Below are 21,264 nucleotides of genomic sequence, written 5' to 3'. Positions count from 1 at the left end.
TAGCAAGGCGAGCCCTGTCAGGGGCCACTTTTCTCAGAGTGCAGCCTCTCCCAGACTCCAGGCGAGGGATGACACAAACAACACTCCAGTGAGCATTCCTGTTGATGTTGCCTTCTGGATTTGTGAGAGCACTTCAGTGGACATACACGCAGGAGCAGAACTGTTGGGTCATGGGATACTCAGATACATTGTTTTACTTCAACGATGCCTGAGCCCTCTGTCTAGTGGTCACACCGCGTACAGTTCCATGAGGTTTTTCCCTTTCCCTTATACCTGCCTGCACTTGGTATCCTCCACCCTGCTGATATTTGCCAATCTGAGTGGTGTAAAGTAGTAACTCCTCGGTCTCATAGCTTCCCTCTGATTACCAGTGTGTTTGAGCGTGCCATCAACTACATATATATATATATATATTTTTTTTTTTTTTTTTTTTTTTTTTTTTTTTTTTTTTTGCGGTACGCGGGCCTCTCACTGTTGTGGCCTCTCCCGTTGCGGAGCACAGGCTCCGGATGCGCAGGCTCAGCGGCCATGGCTCACGGGCCCAGCCGCTCCACGGCATGTGGGATCTTCCCGGACCGGGGCACGAACCCGTGTCCCCTGCATCGGCAGGCGGACTCTCAACCACTGCGCCACCAAGGAAGCCCATGAAATGAATTATTTCTATAGTTGTATACATTTAAAATAGTATCTGCCTACATTTTCTCAGCTATTTATTGACTTTGTTCATGTATCCTTTAGACAGGTACTCTAAATTTTGATATCAGAGTCAGTGTTTTGTTGTTTGTTTTTATCGATTCCTAGGCCACTAACCTCATTTCTTTTTTTGGTGTTATATTTTTCTAAAAGTAGTTATTATATCTTAATTTTGAGGAAACATCATTTTTACTTAGCATCTTATGAAATCACTGTACCTTTCTGAGACATATTATAAACTTATATTTTTATCTATTGGAACTCTTAATAGTCTAGATTTTTAAACTACTCTGTAGACAGACCAGTTTCAACTTAATTGAAATGTAATTGTCATGGCTTTTGAGCCATCATCTTTCATTAGCATGGCAAACTGGTCGTCTACATGAAATTGTACCTTGCATTTTTATGTTTAGGTAAAAATCAGCATTATGTAGTATAAGGCTTTCTAGATTACACAAAATCTGGAAAGTCATGTTATGGAAAAATCTATTTATTTCAGCTTTGTTTCCCCAGAGAAGAACTTTAGATACACAACGTGAAAGTCTTCACAAGAATGTGCCTAGTCATTGATTCATAGCATCTGATGTTCCCTTAAAAATAAGAATGAATATGGTATGTGGGAATTTTTAGAGTCTAAACTTGGGAAGTGTGACTTGGGAATAAAATGTTTTATTAACTTGTTCTGGGACAAAGTGTAATGACTAATTTTTTGAGGGGAGGGGAAAGGTAATAGGTCTTAGGAGAGTAAATGGCTTCCTTTTGAATACTACATCCAGAGCCCAACCCCCTGCTTGCTTTGCTGTGAGAGAGTTTCTGGACCTTGTGGGCAAAGCCCACTTAGCTATTCAAAGAAAGAAACACAGAGAAAATGAGACTATTTCTTGGAGTTCTGGATAGATGTCAGAGAATAAAAAAATACTAAGTTTCAAAAAAAATACTAAGTTTCTATTTTGCTTCCTTATTAAAGAAAATGATAAGCTGGTTGGAAAGGGTAAGGACAAACGTTGGTAAGAGGGATTGGAAACCTAAGATGAATGAGAAGATTGGACATAGCAGCTTCTGGTTTAAATGAGCTCAGATTCTCTGTTTTGGATGAATTGCATCCCAGTGTACTGAGAAAATGTGTAGATGGAATTGCTGAACTTATAGCTAACCCATCTTTCAGAAGAGAATGGAGCCAGAAGTGGAGATAATGTTGTCTACTTTTTAAAAGGGATAAGAGGTGGGTCCATGTTGATACGGACTCTGGGCAGAATTCTAGACTGATTAATTGATTGTGAGGCTGTTATCAGTCCTTGGGTGTGAACAACAGAATCCAACTCTGATTAACTTGATAGGAATGGGTCTTATTAGAAAGATACTGGATATCTTGATGGGAACACAAGAGAGCCAGTCTCAGGGAATGGCAGACACCAGGCGAGGCCAGAGAATTAACACAGCCAGCCTATGCTGAGGTAAAGGAATTGTTAGAAAGCTGCCACTGGGGCCCCTGCTCTTAGACATTCACTGCTGCCTGCTGGGCTCTAGACTCTGACACCAATATGCATTGTGAATTGCCCTGGCTTTTCTGCGCTATTCAGTGCAAACTCAGAGTCCTAGGTAGGCACAGGTGTTTGCTGAGCTTAGGTAAGTTGTCCATACTCGAGCTGCCTGTGTTCTGGGGGACTATGCATATATTTAGCTTCCTTTTTACCTTCTTTAGAAGAAAGTGAGGCTCCCTCATCCCCACCAAGTCTCCGTCACTGGCTGAACCCTCAAACATAAGAAAAGTGTCCAGAAATTGGAGAGCCATCAGGCACAGTGAATGCTCACTAAAGCAGTCATAGGAAAGAGATTGCCATTGAGAACCAGTGCGGTTAACCGTGGGCCATTCATAACAGATGAAACTCATCCTTTTTGTTGGGATCCTTTGGTTACAGTGGCACAAAGATGGTTATTCTGAATTTTAGAAGAACCTTTGCTAAACTCCCCCACCAGCCCAAAGTCTCATGTACAAGTCATAACTGATGGAACATCTGATCTCAAAGACTGTTGGGTAATGCGAGTGATGTCTTGAGGCATCTCAAGGGGGGAGAGCCTGGGCTCCTTAATGATTTGTCCAAGAACATCAGGGGATGCTCATCAAATCCGCTTTTGAAGTTAAGCGGGAAGGGATACAGTGAGTGCACTGGAACAAAGAGCTGAATCTAACAGGATGAAATTTCATAGGGAATAAATACTACGTCTTGTTCTGATGTTCGGAAAACCAGCTGCATATGTGTGATGAATAAAGAAGTTACCACTTTACAGCATCATAAGTGGAAATGCCTTGAACATTTCAATTTCAGTTGAATGGAAGCAGTATATGAGTCAGTAGTTTGACGTCTTTTTTAAAAAATACAAAACTCCTAAGGTGATCTTATAGTGTGTTGCTGGAAATAAAGTGTCCATCACAAGGGAGGGATTTCCCCTCTATTTTTCTGGGGTCACATGACATATGAAGTATTCATCGATTCTGGCTACACTCAAGAATCCTTTTTTTGGGGGGCGGAGAGTGACCAAAAGGCAAGGGGCTATAAAATCATGGCATGTGAGGGGCAGTTAAAGGGGTGAGTTGTTCCCCTGGAGACCTGAGAGAGGTGGCTTCTGTCCACAAATCTAGGCAGGTGTCTGGAAGCAAGGGTGGGTGGTGTGACCACAGAGGCAGAGCTGAAGCCAGCGGATGTCAGTTGTGAAGATGGGGGTTTCTAACCCCAAAAGCTGAGCCCACCTGGAAGGGAAGCCTAGTAAGTCGCACATTGCTTGTGACCACTAATTGTGACCAGCTAGGCCATGGGGCAGTTTCAAACATTTCACCAGCATATTTGCCCACACTGCTCTCATAGGCCTTAAGGTTACCTGAAGGTTGAAGTTCCCCCAAAGCTCGCCTCACAAGGCTATTGAAATTTTTAAATAATCTGTACAAGGCTAGTGAAAGACTCAGAAGAGCTTTCAGACCTGGGAATATTAATGTATCATAAAGCTGGAAGGGAAGGTCTTATAAAAAGGAGCTACATGAGACAATGAATATTTGATTTGAAAAGATGGGCTCATAAACCAATCAGCAGAGCACTTGCTGAGAAGGAGGTTTTTCTTAATTGGCACCAGGCTGCCATTACCCAAGCAGCCACTGTTTAGGAGGCTCACGGTTTTCACATTAAAGGTGTTTTCCTTTAAACTGATTTTCATCCTTCAGATGTCAGTATGTTAGAATTGCCTGGCTGACGAAGTAAATTCTAAAGGTAATTGTTATGGGAGTTTAACTTGCCAGAGACGTCGAGCAGTCTCTTTCATACTTAAAAAAATATATAAACAAGTTGCAAAATAATGGTTCTGTCAAGAAAATTACATATTGATTCATCATCCAGTATTGGGAACTGGGCTAAAGAGTTCGTTCATAGAATATCATTTTTCGGAAGGTCATTTAGTGGAGGAGCAGCTTTTCGGGCTTTGTATGCTTTGTAGGCTGCATTGGCCACGCTCCTCGGTGGACATTTATTGAGCGCCTCTTGCATCCGTTATCGCAAGTGAGGAAAGTTCTGGGGCCTGGACCCAGCGTGGAAGTTAAAAGTTGAAAAAGCGGTGTTTTCCAGGTTTTTGGCCTTTACGATGCCAACCAGTGCATGCGTCTTCTCCAGCAATGGTATTTATGGAGAGAGATTAGCATAAAAGCAGTTAGCTCGCGGCACGATTTGAAAGTTACAGCCTTGTAAAGGATCCCCAAGTTGGAAATGTGCAATCACCAGAAACTGCGTTGTGAAAGTCTGTGCTGATCCCTGGACTCATTTTACTCCTTGGGCATTTCTCCTTCCCACTCTCTAACTTCTCTCTTAGTGTCTTATTCTGGGATAATGAAAGACCCTCCGAAGGTAAACACCGCCAGCGCTCCATCACCCGATTAACGTGTTGAATGCGGGTTCTGGGTCCGACCCTTCTGCCCCGCCGTCAGGTAGGACTGTCTGGGGGTGGGGTCAGGTTTACGCAACTGTGGCGTCTGACAGAGTTTGAGAACCTTCTTTTGTGAGGATGGGGGGCATTTGAAAAATAGAGAGCTAGTGACTGCTTTATCAGATTAGATTTTAGAAGGATTCCTCTTGGCAGTGGAGATAGAGGACAATGGGTGAGATAGTTCGGGGGAGGGAGAGATGAGGGCGGGGATTAAAGCTGCAGTGGTGGTCAGCGAGGAGGGGGCCAATCCAAATCGTATTAGGAGATAGAATTGAACAGATGTAGTGATGATTGGATACGGCCAAGTCCTCCATTTCTGGCAGAACTCAAGGGTGCTTTATGTTCAGAAAGCTGCTTCAGTGGCACCCGCGCTGGTGGCAGACGTGGGCCCCCGAGCGGCCTCCGTGTGTGATGTTTGCCGTCTCTGGTTTCCTAACAGAGGAGAGAGGCCAGTTAGAAACCCTGTGTGTAGACCTCATGGAAGAGGGAGCCTGGTGAGGTGTTTTCTTCCCAGTTGCCATAACCTCTTAGCCGTCTTCCTTGCCCACTGTTTAAACTTGATAAACGTCGCAGTCCTAGAGCAAACATGCTGTGTGAAAAGCACACAGAGCTACACCCTTACAGCAGTCCTAACGAGATGGAAGCTGTGGGCTTCTCGGTAGGGTTGCGGGCTTTTTCTAGTGTCGGGGAGGCATAAACTCTGTACTTTCGAGCATGTACGCTCTCTGCTGTGCCCTGTGCAGGGCTCTCACGTGGCTCTCACCTTGACCAATGCCCTTGGGCTGATGGTGGAATTGTCATCCTGCAAATCCCATATTCTGAATCACCAAGCTCAGTGTAGACTTTTTTCTTCCTGTTACAGTTGCTATTACTCAAATATTATTGTTCTTGTATGCATAAATTTACCAACTCCTTGAGTATCGATTAGGTCCTCCCTTCCCCTGTGGGTAAAGGCTGACCTTGCACACCTTGAGGAAGGAAGGAGAACCTTACATCCATGTCAGACAGCCCAGTTTCATTGTTTGGATCAGGCCTATGGCCTCCATCTGAAATGCTGCACCCAGATGGAAGGTTGAGCCGGGGAAAGGCTGGGAATATGCTTTGTGAACCTGGGGTCCCTTTCAATGTACTAGTTTCTGGCTCCTTTCATTCTGGAAAGAGACGTTAAATTGAGGCAGAGTCCTGTGGACATTTTTCCTTTATAGGATTCACTGGTTGGTAATCTAATTTCTTTGGTTGTCTTAGAAGGAAATAAGGGAAGAGCCAAGCAGCAGATGCTAAGCCTGTATCTGTGCTGTCATTCATCGCCCTTCAGGGTACCTCCTAACCTCATTGACAGTCCCCTCTGCGTCTGCTGCTGGCACCCCCTCCCTTAGTAATTAAAGAGGGAATGAGAATGTCAGCTCAGCTTCTTGCAGCTCAGCGTCCGTGGTGCCCACAGATCTTATTTTAGGGCAAGGCCTTTTCCCTCCACCTTCTTTAAATCCCCTGTTAGTTCAGATGCTTTACTTACTGAAGAAACAAGCTGTGATTTCACAGAGAAGAGTGAACAAGTGCTATACTTCTGGGCAGGGGGGAAGCTCTTGGTGCAGTTATGCTCGTGCTGAAGCGGAAGGGAGGTCTCCCTCCATTCCTTGGGGTGCCGCTCTTCCCCTCAGTCCTCTCAAAAGGCAAATCTGAGGTAGAAAAGAATCAAGACCGTGTTGATGGTCTTTCCCTGGGCAGTTATTGGAGGAGCTGTCTTTAGAGCAGGAGTCCCCTTGACTTGGAGCACATGTGCACATGGGAGTCTGAGCAGCCCAAGGGCAAGGACGGGCCTTCCTGGCATCTGTGCCGGTTGTTGAGCCCCTTCTGTGTCACCTGCACCTCTGACCTCCCTGTCACGGGGCATGTGCCTTTGGCCACAAGGGAGACCGTGGCAGAGGATGTGTCCAGTTCCATGAGGTTTTAACAACGTGATGCTCCCAAATCCAGTCTGACGTCACCCCTCACGCCCGGGCACATCCATGTGCATACCAAAGGTGCTAACTTCGAGAGTTCATGAAGCAAAAATGTATTGGGCTCCCAGGCTTACTATCAGAAGCACTTTTCACAGTCACAGTATTTCAGAGCTAGAAGGGACCCTGAGAGATCATTTCCAGTCTCCTCATTTAACAGAAAAAGGACATCCAGAGACATCGGATGACTTGGCGCGCAGGTCCTGACACTTCTGAGCAGCGAGAGTCAGGACTTGAGCCCAGGCCTCCAGCTCTTCATCCAGAAGTTCTTGCCCAGCTGCCGGGCGGGGACGGCTGAGTCAGCATTTGGTCCATTGTGGCCGGAAGCACCTGCATCACATCACCTGGGGCCCATCGAGAAGGCAGATTCCAGGGCCCCACTCCAGAAGGACTGACTCAGCATCCGGGAGGGCTAGGTCTCAGCAACCTGCATTTGGAACAGACTTCCTGGGTGACTCACCACACAGATACGTGAAAACAGGTGGCAGAGATCCTCTGGATTTAACTTTGGCTCTGCCCTTCTCTGTTCAACCACAAACTTAATTCTGAACATGCTTCCTTAGCCCTAATTGCTTTATATTTGTGCTTCTCATGCTGAAGGGCACAGCCTGGCTGACAAGAGGAAATTGCAGGGAAGGTCTGGGTGTTTCAGGAATGGCCTGTGGGGGTGACAGTGCAGCTGCTGAACCCTGGCCCACCCTGTACGTATGTCACTTTCCGTTTTCTCCCAAACCGCCTCTTCCTGAAGCCACAACAGCAAGCTTGCCTTCAGTTGTCACTGCTTTCTTGCACACCTCTTCTCTCACTGACCTTCTCCTCCAGCCCCCGTACCCCCAGATAGCTTTACCATCATTAACTCCTCAGTATAGGATCATTTGGGGGGATGGGTAAAGACAGCTGGAGCATCAGTTAAGGTGACAGGTAACTCAGGAGTAGGCAGGGGGATGGGACGCTGGACAGTCTAGTGTGTATGTCTGTTTGTATTTTAACTGCTTTAATGTGTAAACAGGTGTCCACGCTTTATTTCAGATCATAAACATACTTGCTTCCTGACCTATAGGAAAGCATCTGGGTTGGATAGGTCTGCTGCCACTTCCTGTGGTGAAATGTCTATGTGGACCGATGTTACAAGGCTGCCCCTTAAATCAGAGCCAAGAACAGTCATGATGGACTCACACCCCAGAAATGGATGAGGATGTGTCAGGCACACCTGGCCGTACATGCTTGGTGCCTAAAATATGGGGCCATTGAGGTTAATCTCATTAGCATTGTCATTAATCTAAGTTATAGTTCCTTAACTGCCTTCATAAGCTTGTGAGTACCGAAAGGGCCACTTGAGGAATCACCTAGACACTAAAAGTTTTCACACATGAAAGATGCTATGTCAGTACTGATGCTGAGAGCAGTGAATTGTCAAGAGATAAGCTAAAAGTAAAGGTGGGTTCAGTTTAGTTAGGGCTCTAGAGTCATGCCTGGTTTGAATTCTAGACCTACTGTTTGACAACATTATAACTGGGAAAAGAGGACAATAGTGGGGCCTATCTTCTGGAATTGTTAAATTAGATAATACATAAAAGCATTTAGTATAGTGCCTGGCGCAGTGTAAGGAGGGAAGAAATGTTATGTATTGTTCCTACTGCGTGAGAGGGAGAGTGCCATTGGTAATAACCTACTTATCTGAAGGGGTGAAGGGGGTGGGGGACAAATAATTGTATAAGTAAGCTAGAAAAGCATCTGTTTTTTTCTTCCACAAAGGCTGACCTTTGAAGAGGTTGTTAGTTGTATTCTACATTGTTCTTTGGCTGTTCCCTTGGCTGGTGGTAATAGGGAGCTGTGGATGGAATGAAAGATGGGGAAGGAATGGTGGGGCCTTTGGAGGAAAGGACCCGATAGAGGAGACCCAGCCCCCAGGACTCACCTTGGCTAGAAAATAAGACCCTGAGTTTTAGAAATGGGTATTCACTTCCTTCTGATTGATGAGCAGCTACCTCACTGCCCTACAACACAAGCTCATTTTTTTCCAGGGCCTGTCAGCATTATTTTGGCTGCCATTTAAAAGATTAAATACCTTAATTCGCCCCCAGCTCTAGTTTTGGACATTAACCCTTTGGCATTATGTAGATTGAAGCAAGAGTACCATTAAGAGCTAACATCGGGATGCCCTTTTACTGCAGTTATTCTGATACTTTGGACCATCAGATGCCTTCTGCTGGCTGTTGACCCACCTGTATTTAAAAGGTACATGTAGTAGTGTTTTCCAAAATAACCCAGAGCTAGTGCCTGACCTGATGGAATAGACATCTGTCTTCAAACTGCTGTTCCTTTTTTTTGTTGTTGTTGCGGTACGCGGGCCTCTCACTGCTGCGGCCTCTCCCGCTGCGGGGCACAGGCTCCGGACGCGCAGGCCCAGTGGCCATGGCTCACGGGCGCAGCCGCTTCGCGGCATGTGGGATCCTCCCGGACCGGGGCACGAACCTGTGTCCCCTGCATCGGCAGGCGGACTCTCAACCACTGTGCCACCAGGGAAGCCCCAAACTGCTGTTCTTACCTGTACTATCCTGTTCTCTTAGTTGACAAGCCTTCAGGTCTTCCAGCTAGGATCAGGGCTGATGGGCCACCTAAAGTAATGAAAGAAGAATGTCCCAAAGCTTAGCTGGCACCCCAACACCTCTGGAGCAGATTTCCCTGGTCAGCTGTGCATACCTAACAACCACGTTCCAAGGCATGCCTTGGGGTCAGTAAATGTGTGTCCCCAGAAGATGACCTAAGAGTGGGATTTGGTTTGCCCCAGGTAAGCTAGACCCCTGGGCACATCATCGAGCTCCCTCTTTTAGCTTTGAGATAACAAGTGGATCAAGGTTAAACATCAGTGTTCCCCTTGGCAATGTGAGGTGGGCTGATATATGATGTAGAAACTGGTATTCACGTGGACCTGGAATCCAAGCATGCTGTTCGTGATGAGAGAGTGGAGCACAGGGGTTCGTGCTGGGAAGATAGTAGTATACCTTAGGAATTACAGTATCAGCACACAAACCTTCTGCGTCTTTCACCCTAATCTCTTAGGTTTTGGAGAAAGGCTTCACTGCTTTAGGTACTAACATGGCAGCTTATTTTAAAAGGCACAGCGGGGTGAGTGGGTATTTAAGGGAGATCAGTGTGTTCAGTTCCACACTTAGGATGAAAGCTGAGGTAGTGCTTGCTCTGCAGAGCCTGTTTCAACATCTTTTCTTCGAAATAGGGCACAGATACGAATGGCCCTCTTCCTGTATGGCCGTTCAGGCCAGCCTGCCTCCAGCACTTGAAAGCTGACTGCAAACCCCAAGGAAAGGGAAGAAGTCTGTCGTATAACCAACCATTGAGGGAACGTGTAGTCGTTTCTTGAATCTTCTAGTTATACTAGGAGCTCTTTTTCTCTTTTCTTTTTTATGTTCTGTTATGCAAGAGCACTAGTTAATAATTCACACACAGTTAACAATTAAGTAGAAACTTCATTTGAAGCAACAGTAGGTTCAGTTAAATGTGTTTGGAAACCAGGTGCATAATTGCTCTGGAAGGAATTTGTTTTATATGTGTGTGTGTATATATATGTGTGTGTGTATGTGTGTGTGTGTATGCACATAAATATACATATATACATAAATATACATAAATACATAAATATATTCATTCATATATATTCATATGTATATCTATGAACATGGGTGTAGGTACATGTGCCTGTCTTATACCTATACTTGGCTAAAAGTCAGGGATGAAAAATTGCCTGAAGGGCTAGTTGCCAGTCACATGTCTAATTAGTCAGGCCTAGACAGTGTAACAATTGCTTTGTCAGTTACAAGCAGAGAGGTTTTCATTTTCATCCCACTGTTCCTGGAAAGAGTAAGGATTAGTCATTTTTGAGGGCCTATAGTAGGCAAGAGGAAGGGTTATGAAGAGGGGTCACCTTGACAGATTGGAAATGCTGCAGGGAACCAGCATTTGCTGGTGCTAAGTCAGCACCTCTGTGCTCTTGTGGGAGAAGGAGGGCCTGCTGTTGGCCTCTAGGATTCTAGTGGTTCTTAGAGTGTAAGAACAGGAACAGATGGGCAAAGGGCTTGTACACTTAGCAAAATAAGAGCTACACACATAGTCAAATGAGCTCTACAAAGGTAATCTGGTAAATTCTAAAGGATCAGAGAAATAGAAATTAGGAACGTTATTAGGAATTAGGAAATAATTATTTTAGGTATTAGGAAATTAGGAAGCAAAATATTTCCTAGGAATTAGAAGTCGGGAAGTAAAGTATTTGCATAGTTGTTTCAGTAGAGGCAAACATAGTTAGCCATTTTGCTTTTCTTACTCTCTAGAGAATTTTTTTTTCTAAAAGAAATCATTGATGAAATAAGAGAGTAGGTATGGAAGAAAACGTTCCTCCAGGATGGCAGTGGTTGAGTTAATTATGTGTTTCATAGAAATAAGTAGATTCACCATCATTTTGTCCTTTGTTTCAGGAGCCATGTGTAGGAGAGAGACCTTCTCACTGTGTCCATTACTGCAGAAAGAGGATGTAGTTCCTATTGAAGTTTGCTTTAGAGGAAAGAGCATGGGGGTTAAAAATGTGGGCACTAGAGTCAGACCACCTCGGTTAAAGTCTTTAGGCCCTGCCAATAGTTTTGTGACTTGAGGGTAGTAGTAACCTCTCTGTGCCTTAGTTTCTTTACCAGTAAAATGGGAATAATAAGATTCCTTAACCTCAGAGGGTGGTTATAGGATTAACTGAGTTAATATCTTTAAGTATTTAAACAGGGTCTGGCTCAATAATCTGCATTCAACAAATGATAGCCATCAGCAGTCACTGCTACTCTGCTTATTGTTATGTTTTTATTATAGCTGTATACACTTTCAAAAGTATATGACAGTTTTATAGAAATGTCTCTTTCTGAGTAAGCAAACCGAAGATTTGAATTTCCTAATTTGGAGATTTAAAAATGAGATAAAAATCTGTCATGGGAGTAAAGTTATTTTAATAAGATTTAAAGGAAGGGCTCCTGTTTGTCTTTCTCAGCTGTCCCCTACTAGGACAAGCTTTCCCTCCATTAGCTCCACTGCCCGAATGGAACCTAAAAGCAGCACATTCACGGTATCAAAATTCCCATTGTATGCTTCAAGTTGGATTGTTTCCTCATTAGCCCATAATCAGCTCTTTCCCTGTGCTTCTTCCCTACTCTAACCCTTACATTTTATGCTCTTGGAAAAAAAAAATTTGCTTTCTAGGTTCCAGTTTTTCCTCACTCTTTTTCAAACCCTCCCGCTTCCCCTCCACCCCCCTCTCCCCCTTCCCCCCTGTAAGAGTGTGTGAGCTCTGGGCAGGGATTACAGCATGTATATTTTTGGTACTGTCAAATACCTAATTTGGTTCCTTATACATGGAAAGTATTTATACAAAATTTACAATGTATAAGTATAGCCATCATATTTAAGCCTTATTTAGGTAAACTTTTCCTTTTATTTCAAGGGATTTTGAATTGGTTGTCATTTGGAAGACTGAAAGTCAGTGTGCTTTTTCCTTTAAAAAAATTTTTTTTTTTTATTAGTGGATGGGTGGAAATCCTAACTTCAATTGCCTACCTACAATTGTTCGGTTTCATGTTTTGTTTTCCAGCAGCTTTTTTTTTTTTTAAAGGACAAAGTTGATTTTAAAAAAGACAATGATCCTAAATTCAGTGGGTGTTTTCTGTCACATCTGAAGATCATACTGCAGTTCTCCAGGTGCATGCATGTGGCGCAGAACATTCACTTGCGATGACTCTGCATAAGTAGCTGAACTGGTCTTATGTCCAGATCTTATACCCATGAGAATCGTCAAACTTTTCCACGGTCGGGTAAACCTTTGGCTTGGTTTGGACATCATACAGGATGATTCACTATCCATGTAAGGTCATGGTACCTTCAGATTTTTTTTTTTTTTTTAGCACAGTTCCCACTAGGCTCAGGTGCTTCTGCCTCAGAGCACATCCATGCCAAGACCGTCCTACAACACCGGTGTCCCTGGGCACATTGGTAAGGGTGCCTGCAGCTTTGACATGCCCACTCAAATAGGCATGAAGTAACCTTAGGAATGTTCTGGCAATCATAACTCCTGAAGCATTATCTGGAACCAGTTCTGTTCATGGTTTCAGAGCAGATTTGGATGTGCCAAGCCTTACTAGGCAGGCTAATTCCTACGATTGCCCTTTTGTAAAGCTGAATTCTGCAGAGGTCGAACCTACAGGGGTGACCAGAACGCTGTGCTCTGGTGAGGGTAAGACAAAAAGGGGCTGGCTCTTAACACCTTACTCTATTTCCTTGGGCAAGAAAAGAACCAGTCTTTCCACAGACTCTCTTAGATGGGTATTGAGTAGAGTGGTATCTTTTCTAGTACTTCTGGAATGAGACAAAGAGGAAAGCATGATTGCTGTATTATACAAGATTAACTTATAGGAAAATGATTCCCATTCAGTGTTCTGTGATTTCAGGGACTGAGAACTAGGGTGACGTTCTGAACTCTTGGTTAGGCTAGGGGAGAGGTGGGAAGAGATGGGGAAGGACCTTTCTTGGACCAAGACTGGCCACTAAGGCCAGGCAGCCCTTCTAGTGAGTGGGGACCAGGGATATACTTAACTGAAGAGGAGCGTTTGGTAAAAATTTGGTTTAAAAGGCTTACGTGTAAATTTATGCCCCTAAAATGATGCTCTGCTCATCACAACAGAACCACAAAAGACTTCTCCCAGGCATTTCAGGCACTTTATTTCAGGCATTTTATTCTATCCTTGGAAAAAAAAAAGTTAAAGGAGGATCTGAGGGTCTCCTAGTAACAGTGTTTTAAGAGTCAGTAACTGCTCTGCTTAAACAGTTTCTCTTTCTGCAATTTAAGCTTTAGCAAAAATGCAAACAGTTGGTTATTTTGATCTTTATAAAAATTCTTCATGTTCATAGAGACCATTCATTGCTACTTAGTATTCTTTTCTTCAGGCTATCTGATCCCATGCTGTTTTATCATTTTACCTTAGGTCTCCCCTGAAACATCTTGTGAGCTCTTAGAAGAGAGACCAGGGTCAGATTTGATCTGTACTGTACCCTAATCAGGGTTTCTTCAATCCCAAGGAGAGGGGGAGATGGGTCTCCTTGGAGTACTCACGTCTACTGTGAACCCCCAGTGATGACTCTGGGCTTTTAGACTGTCTACTCTTCCACTTTCTGGATACTGACTCTTCTCCTTTTTAGTTGACTTCCCTTGTCAGAGGCTTCTCTTTCTCTTTGCTTTCCTTCCTAAATCTACCACTGTCCCATCTTCCCTGAGAAGGTTTAGCCCAGTACCTTATTATGTATTTGACCTACCTTGATCTTAAAATCTAATGGCTTCCAAATCGTTGGGAATTCTAAGCCTTGTCCAATGTGTGCTGGTTACCTTTGGGGGTTTGTGTGTCCTTGAAGTTGATGGATAACACCTCCAGTGACTAGGTAACCTGAGCTCTGTGTTTCTGATTAAATAGTTTACTTTTTATCCTAACACTCATTAAAATGGACAGTACCTGGTAGTGTAGTACATTGTAGAGCACTGTCTGCCTGGAAGGCATAAGTATTACAAGAGGGTAATAGAATCTCAAATTATACTCTGTACATCCTACTGAGTAGTAACATAAATCATTTGGGTTTTAGTTTTTTCACGTGACTTGGGTACACCTGGTATTGGCCTCCTCTGTTGGAAAGCTTTAAGTGTATTGCAGGCGCGTGATGTGAAACTTTTTAGTCCTTGCAGTCACATTAATCTTCCTAAGGAATAAATTAATCTGCCTGGGGTGATGGAATAGCTCTGATTTAGGGAAACTGTGTTCCTGTTCCCCTACTTACTGGGCTTGTGACCTTGGGCAAATCATTTAACTTTTAATGTCTCAATTTCTTCATTTTAAAAATGAGAACCATGATACCCTCCTTGTCTACCTCCCAGGATTGCTAATCTGAGGGTTAAGTAATGAATAAAGGAGCATTTGAAAACCTTTGGAATATTCTGTCAGTGAAATATATTTAGGGCTGCTATTTCATAAGAATGTATAGGACTGAAATCTGGGAAGGAGATTAGTTTTTATGTTTTTTGTATTGTGGTAACCACATAACCTTTATTGAGGAATTGTGTGTTTGTTTTCATTGTCTATGGTTGAAAATATTTGCTATAGTTTTCTTCTAGTTATTGCTTCCTAGCCTTGAGTTAAAACTTCATGGGTCATTAGCTGTCAATTGTCAGAAAGTTTTCAAACTCCCTTTTCTTGAAATACTAGAATGTTCTGAAAGATACCTGGTGATTCCCTTTTCTTACCTCGATTATGATCACTTCATTCAAGCAGTTGACCCTTTATGAGCCTTCTTTGTGTACTTGTGTGAGTTCTGAGAGAAGAAAACAAAGAACTTTTTATCTAGTACTGTTGACAATTTGAAGAGGTGAATTTTAAGAGCGCCAGAACCATGGAACTTCTGGTGAAGTTGTTGTCTCTACTTTAATGACCTTATTCCTGTAGTTCTGGAAGTGTGAATGTGTCCATCCTGCTGATGATACCTTATTGTAGGATGGCTACTCTCTTCAGCATTATGAAGCCTGTCGGGCATCTTGAAGTAGAATATTGATAGCTGCTTTCAATTTAGGTTGGTAAATAAGAATCGGACATTTTCATTTCAACATACTTATTGTGTGACTGTTATTGAGTGCACTTTACTAAGTGACTTATATAATATTGCCTCGTTGGATTTTACTCATTCTCCAAATAACTCATTTAGAGTGACAGTAACTTAGGCAAGTTGCTAACCTAAATTACTAAGTTTCCAAAACCTGGTAAATGGTGGAGCTGCAATTGTTATTGTTGTCAAGCATTAAAATTGGATTGATTTCCTTTCCCACAAATTGTATATACTAAGAAATTTTGAATATGTAAGAAATTTTCTTGGCACAAAAGTAGGGAATTTCGGATCCCTTTGCTGGAGAATTCTCTTTTGAGAAATCATTACCTTTTTGTACTATTGGCTATGATGGTTTAATTCTAAATTAATTACTGCTTTTTCCAAGTGTCTTAATTCTCGTAGGCTTCTTGCCAAAGCCAAAGAAATATCTCATATAATGTTAAGTCCATTTTTAATGTGCAAAGATCAAATTGAGTAAAACATTTTTCAGAGTAGGTGGGTTACAATAACAAAAGGCTACATAGAAAATGATCTTGATAACAGCCATCTCTTAGTTATTTATGGTAATGGTGGTTCATGTCCAAGATTGAGGCTTCATTAGTAATGTACAATTAGTGGTACCTAATTTTATTTTGACTTACATCAAGGGAGGAATTGTGTGTGTGTGTGTGTGTGTGTGTGTGTGTGTGTAAATAATTGTAGGAGTCCAAGGCCATACATAGGATATCCCTAACAAGAGTCTTCTTCTGTGTAGCCTTGAAAGATACTGAATATTAGACTACTCCCTCAGCTAAGTTATATAAAAGGTGATTTTCCCTCTCTCATTTTGAGAACTCAATTCCACCTAAGAAAAGCTTTGCAAGGAGTTGAAAGAAAATTCAACCTTAGTTCTAACTTAACTCTGATTGGATCAGAGATTCAGGCACACTTCTTCCTCTCATTACTCTTCTACATCCTCTTTTTCCCTGTATAAACACTTCTGTGCTTACGCTTATCTTATATTCATTCTTTATTCAAGCCCACTTCTCTTTGGCTGGGTCTTGCTTGGCCTTACTTTAGGGCTGTCCTGAATCACATAGGCTAGACCCAGCTTGCAGAACAATTCATGTTCATCTTCCATCCCTGGTAGGTGTTTTTAAAAATATATTAGAGGCAACAGCTGTCCACCACCAGAACACTCAAGCGGGTCTTTTACTGACTGCTTCTATGCAGTAGACTCATTAAACCATTTTGCTAGAGATTCTGATAATTAGTCAACTCGTTTGCATTGCATTCCTTATTTTTTGATTCCCCAACTATTCTGTAGTACGTTTCCCAATGCGCTTTGAAATAGGGCAATGGTAGCTGTCAGGCAGGTAAGAGGAAAAGGGAAAGGGATGGGATTAGAGAGTCTTGTTTAAAAACTGAATAATGAAAATAGCTCGCGTGAATGCAGAAATGTATATTTTTGACTGTAAATTCTGTATTGTTTTTCACTGAATTAAGAAGCTCCCAAATGAACTAGCCACAATAGTGCAAAGGTTACAAGATTTCACAAGATATTTTTTCTAGGGACTAGTGGGTCTCTTGCTCTGTTGAGCATGTTCTTGGGACTGAAAGTCTGAAGGTCCTCCGTTGTGAGGTTAGCAGCTAGCCTCCCTTGGGACTTCCTTAACTAATGTTTCGTGTCCTGTGCTTTGCCTCGCTCTCAACAGTCTTTAAAGATCAGTACTGCAGTCACATGAAGTATAAAAGTTTTACAAATGTTGATGCCTGTAGTATAATTTTACAATTGTAATACATTTTAAAACAATACAGGATTAAAATATTTTAAAATGTGTAAATGTGTTTTACAGGGAAATGAAAGCTATAAAATACTTTATTATTCATTTTCATATTCTTTTAATAAGTGAAGCCCTTTGAGGAAGACCCTGATTTGGGAGTGAAATATCTGAACTACCAAATGTGTGTTTTATTTTCACTCCTTCACAAGAATATGAAAAAAATGTCACTAGCAATACGAGCGAAATGTGATGTTTAGATCACATATTTTAAATGCCCACTGTTGAAAACACAGTGCTAGATGCTATGAAATCCCCTAAGATGCAGCCCCGACTCACCAGGAGCTTCCAATCCAGATAGGCCCATAGTACATTTAGAGATAGCACAATAACACAAGGGTGTGTAACTGTGGAAAGAGAAGCTAGCAAGTACAGTGGAGGTCAGGAGGCCTTCACCAAGGTTGTGATGATTACAAAAAGGCTTTAAACAAGGGAAGGATTTGTTCCAACCTTGAAGGCACGGATAAGGCTTACATAGGTAGGGATAGAATATTTTAGGTGAAGTAGATGGTATGTGCGCGTACTTGGGGGAAAGCTCACAGTCTTTAAGTTGGCTGGAGTGGAGGCTTTTTAGAGGTGGAAATAAGTTTCAAATGGCATTTCTACCACCTGCCAGTGGTTTTCAGCATGGACTAAGCATCAGAATCATCAGGGAGATCTATGGAAAGAATAAGTTGCCCAGGGCCCACCCCAGACGTCTTTGAATTTGAATTTCTTGGTGTGGAGCCTCAAGCTTGGTTGTTTTTAAAGAGCTCCCCAGGTGACTGTAAGGTGTGGGTCTGAGTACCATGCCATAGGTGAGAGAAGCCAGTGAAGCTGTGCCAGAAGCCCACCCCTCACTGGTTTCTTGCCAGCCAGTGGTCCCTCTCCCTTACCTCAGAGCTTGCAAGCAGGGAAGGTATTCTCACTGCTGTTATTGCCACTTCCAAGCTATTGTTCCTTCTTTCTCCTTAGAAAATCTGCAGTTCTTTGAAGCACGTCATCAGGCTTTAGTACCCCTTACAGGTTTTAGAGTCTTCCTAGTCTCAACCAGCCATTCATTAATGTCATCTCCTCATTTATTTTTTTTTCCCTTTCCCTTCATACTCCTGTCGTTCTCAGTAACATTAGCACCCACGTGATGCATGTCTACATTTGGGCCTCTCAGGTCTTAGGCTTCCTCAATCCAACAAACTCTTCTCCCTCTGAGTTCGGCCACACACACACACGTTCATGGACATGACTTGGGCTAATAGTTCTTGAAGTGTGGTCTGTGGACATCTTGGGATCCACTGGACCCTTTCAAAGGTCTGCAAGGCCACGGTTGTTTTCATAATAATACTAAGACATTATTTTTACTGTGTTGATGTTTGCACTGATGGGCAAAAGCAGTGGTGAGTGAAACTTCTAGCACCAAATGGTACGAGCTGTTACTGTTTTCTTCACTCTCGCTTGCAGTAAATCATGCCAGTTGCACTTAAGAATGTTACTGATGGAACAGTAAAATAGTATTGATTTTATTATATCTCAGCCCTTTAGAACACTTTATTATTCTGTGTGCTAAAATGGGAAGCATGCACAACGCATCTCTGCAGAGTGAAATATGGTGGTTGTCTCAAGGAAAAAGTACCTGTGTGATTGTTTGAATTGGGAGCTGAACTAGCCATATTTTTCCTCTATGGAACACCATTTTTGCTTGAAAGCATGACTAGCAGAAGAACTGTGGTTATCAGACTTGGTTAGTTGGCAGACATTTTCTTGAAAGAAGTCAATTTGCCTCTTCAGGAAAATAATTGATTGTATTTGTTCCCAGTGATAAATTTAAGCCTTCAATTGAAAATTAGAATTTTGGAAAACTTACATCTACTACCCTGAGCCTGAAAACTTCCTGGAAACTTAAAGACTTTTCTGATGTGTAAATTTTTGGAAAATCTATATAATGTAAAGAAGCAGTATTTTCCAAATGACTGACACATGATTTAACAAAGTTCTTCATGGATAAAAGATCTATCCATTCGACGTGCAAGAAAAACCAATGGATATAGTATTACAAAGTCTGAACTGTTCATAGATATGGTTTCATATTCCTATTGCAACTAACCTTTAAGAAACTAGCACTTGTTGAGGTTTAGTGTAATATTGAGGGATAATATCTACAATTATCTGAAAGGCTATTATAATACTCCTCCCTTTTTCAACTGCATATATCTGTACAAGGCCAAATTTTCTTTATATACTTTGACCAAGACAATATACTGCAGTAGATTGAATGAAGAATCAGATATGGGAATACAGCTTTCTTCTTTTTTTTTTTTTTTTTTGCGGTACGCGGGCCTCTCACTGTTGTGGCCTCTCCCGTTGCGGAGCACAGGCTCCGGACGCGCAGGCTCAGCGGCCATGGCTCACGGGCCCAGCCGCTCCGCGGCATGTGGGATCTTCCCGAACCAGGGCACGAACCCGCGTCCCCTGCATCGGCAGGCAGACTCTCAACCACTGCACCACCAGGGAAGCCCAGCTTTCTTCTTTTATCAAAGAGATCTGCAAATAGGTAAAAGAATGGTACTCTTCCATTGTTTTTTGAAAAAACAATTATTTGCTCATAAGAATATTATTTATGTTTACATGTATTGGATTTATTTTAAAATGAATTAGTATTTTTATTTTATTTTACTTTAGTTTTTGGCTGTGTCTCGCGGCTTGCGGGATCTTAGTTCCCGGACCAGGGATTGAGGCCAGATCCCCTGGCAGTGGATGCTTCCACTGGACTGCCAGGGAAGTCCCATGAATTAGTATTTTTAAATGTCTGCTTTAATTTCTAATATGGTAACTATTAACAGATATAACCATAATAATGTATAATAGATATGACACTCAGTAGCTTTCAAGAATACAAAAGGATCCTGAGACAAAAGTGTTTAAGAACTGCATCTTAGGCCAAGTCAACCCCAATAATGCGACACCTCCAAAATCTGAACTTCCAATATTCCATTATCTGACCACCACCACTTCCTATCCATCAACGTACGTACACCCTCACTTTTGCTTGGCAGCCTCCAGTCCACTGGCTCTGCCTCTGTTTTGCAATCTATCAGCCCTCTTATGGCCTGGCTTCCCTCCTAACTCAAGAGTATGTAATCTGGACTCTCAACTAATCCCTTGCCCATCTCTCTCCCTTCCCCAGTGAGCTGGCCTTAACACAGCTCTGACTTTGCAGAATCCAAGCATCTTCCCCCTCAGTACCTGCAGCTGAGTATTCTGGAGACAACCACACAACCAAGCTTACTGGCTAATCTCAGCTCTGCTAGTCCTCTCTCTGCCGTTCCCATTTCCTGAGACGATGGTGTCACATCACCTGCCCTTCTCTCCTCAAACCTTCTATTCTCCACTGCATTGTCCATCCCTACCCATCCACCTCTCTTTTTTCTGCTACTGGAACCCCACGTACTCCTGGTTTTTCTTCTCCATTTTACAGGGACCTCCTCTTTTGCTCCATCAACAAGAGTTGAAATAGTTCAGGACTTTGTCCCTGGCTCTCTCCTCCATATAGACATTTGCTTGAAGTGATCTAGTTAGTCCCTTGACTATGAACATACCTGTGAGGTGGTGTTTCCTGTCCCGTGAGCTCCAGATTCATGGTCCAACCATCTGCCTAGCATCTCCACTTGGATATCTAATAGGTAAACTAATAAGCACAAGACAGAGTTCTTGGTTTCTCATCTCAAAAGTAGCATCACCGTGTACCTTTAGCCCCCCCAAATTGTGAATGGTTTCTTCATTCCCCTGTGCTTTTTAAATCTGCAGCCCAAGCTCTGCACATTCTGTGGTCCCTACCTTTAAGCTGCCGCCTTGTCACCATCTCCACTGTCACAACCCTTGACCATGACTGTGACCAAGTGAAACCGTTACCTGTGTCACTTGAATTCTTGCACATTACTGATGTTTCTGCTTTGGCTTCTTCCTTCCTGTAGTCCATCTTCCATTCATTCATTAGCATGCATCTTGTTTAAAACATATGCTTGTTTCAAGCTTCAGTCACATCACTTCTCTGCTTAAAATGTGCTACGATGGCTCTCAGTGCAGTCAGGATAAACCCTAACTTCTTTTTGCCACCTCGAGGCAGG

The 21,264-nt window shown here is 42.7% G+C and overlaps 1 protein-coding gene across 1 annotated transcript in view; it reads left to right on the top strand.

The window, feature by feature from the left end:
- The window catches only part of MAST4 (microtubule associated serine/threonine kinase family member 4), a 550,485-nt gene that overhangs the window by 78,284 nt on the left and 450,937 nt on the right, over positions 1-21,264 (top strand). The window contains exons 4-7 of the mRNA XM_024753080.1: positions 1,470-1,494; positions 3,388-3,415; positions 20,449-20,485; positions 20,891-20,902. Of these exons, the coding sequence (XP_024608848.1) occupies positions 1,470-1,494; positions 3,388-3,415; positions 20,449-20,485; positions 20,891-20,902 (102 nt within the window). The remainder of the gene's footprint in view (positions 1-1,469; positions 1,495-3,387; positions 3,416-20,448; positions 20,486-20,890; positions 20,903-21,264) is intronic.

This window comes from Neophocaena asiaeorientalis, unplaced genomic scaffold (assembly GCF_003031525.2).
Source record: "Neophocaena asiaeorientalis asiaeorientalis breed wild unplaced genomic scaffold, Neophocaena_asiaeorientalis_V1.1 scaffold399, whole genome shotgun sequence".
Lineage (NCBI taxonomy): Eukaryota > Metazoa > Chordata > Mammalia > Artiodactyla > Phocoenidae > Neophocaena > Neophocaena asiaeorientalis.
Note: the sequence above shows the minus strand (reverse complement) of the source record. Positions and strands in the feature narration are given on the sequence as shown.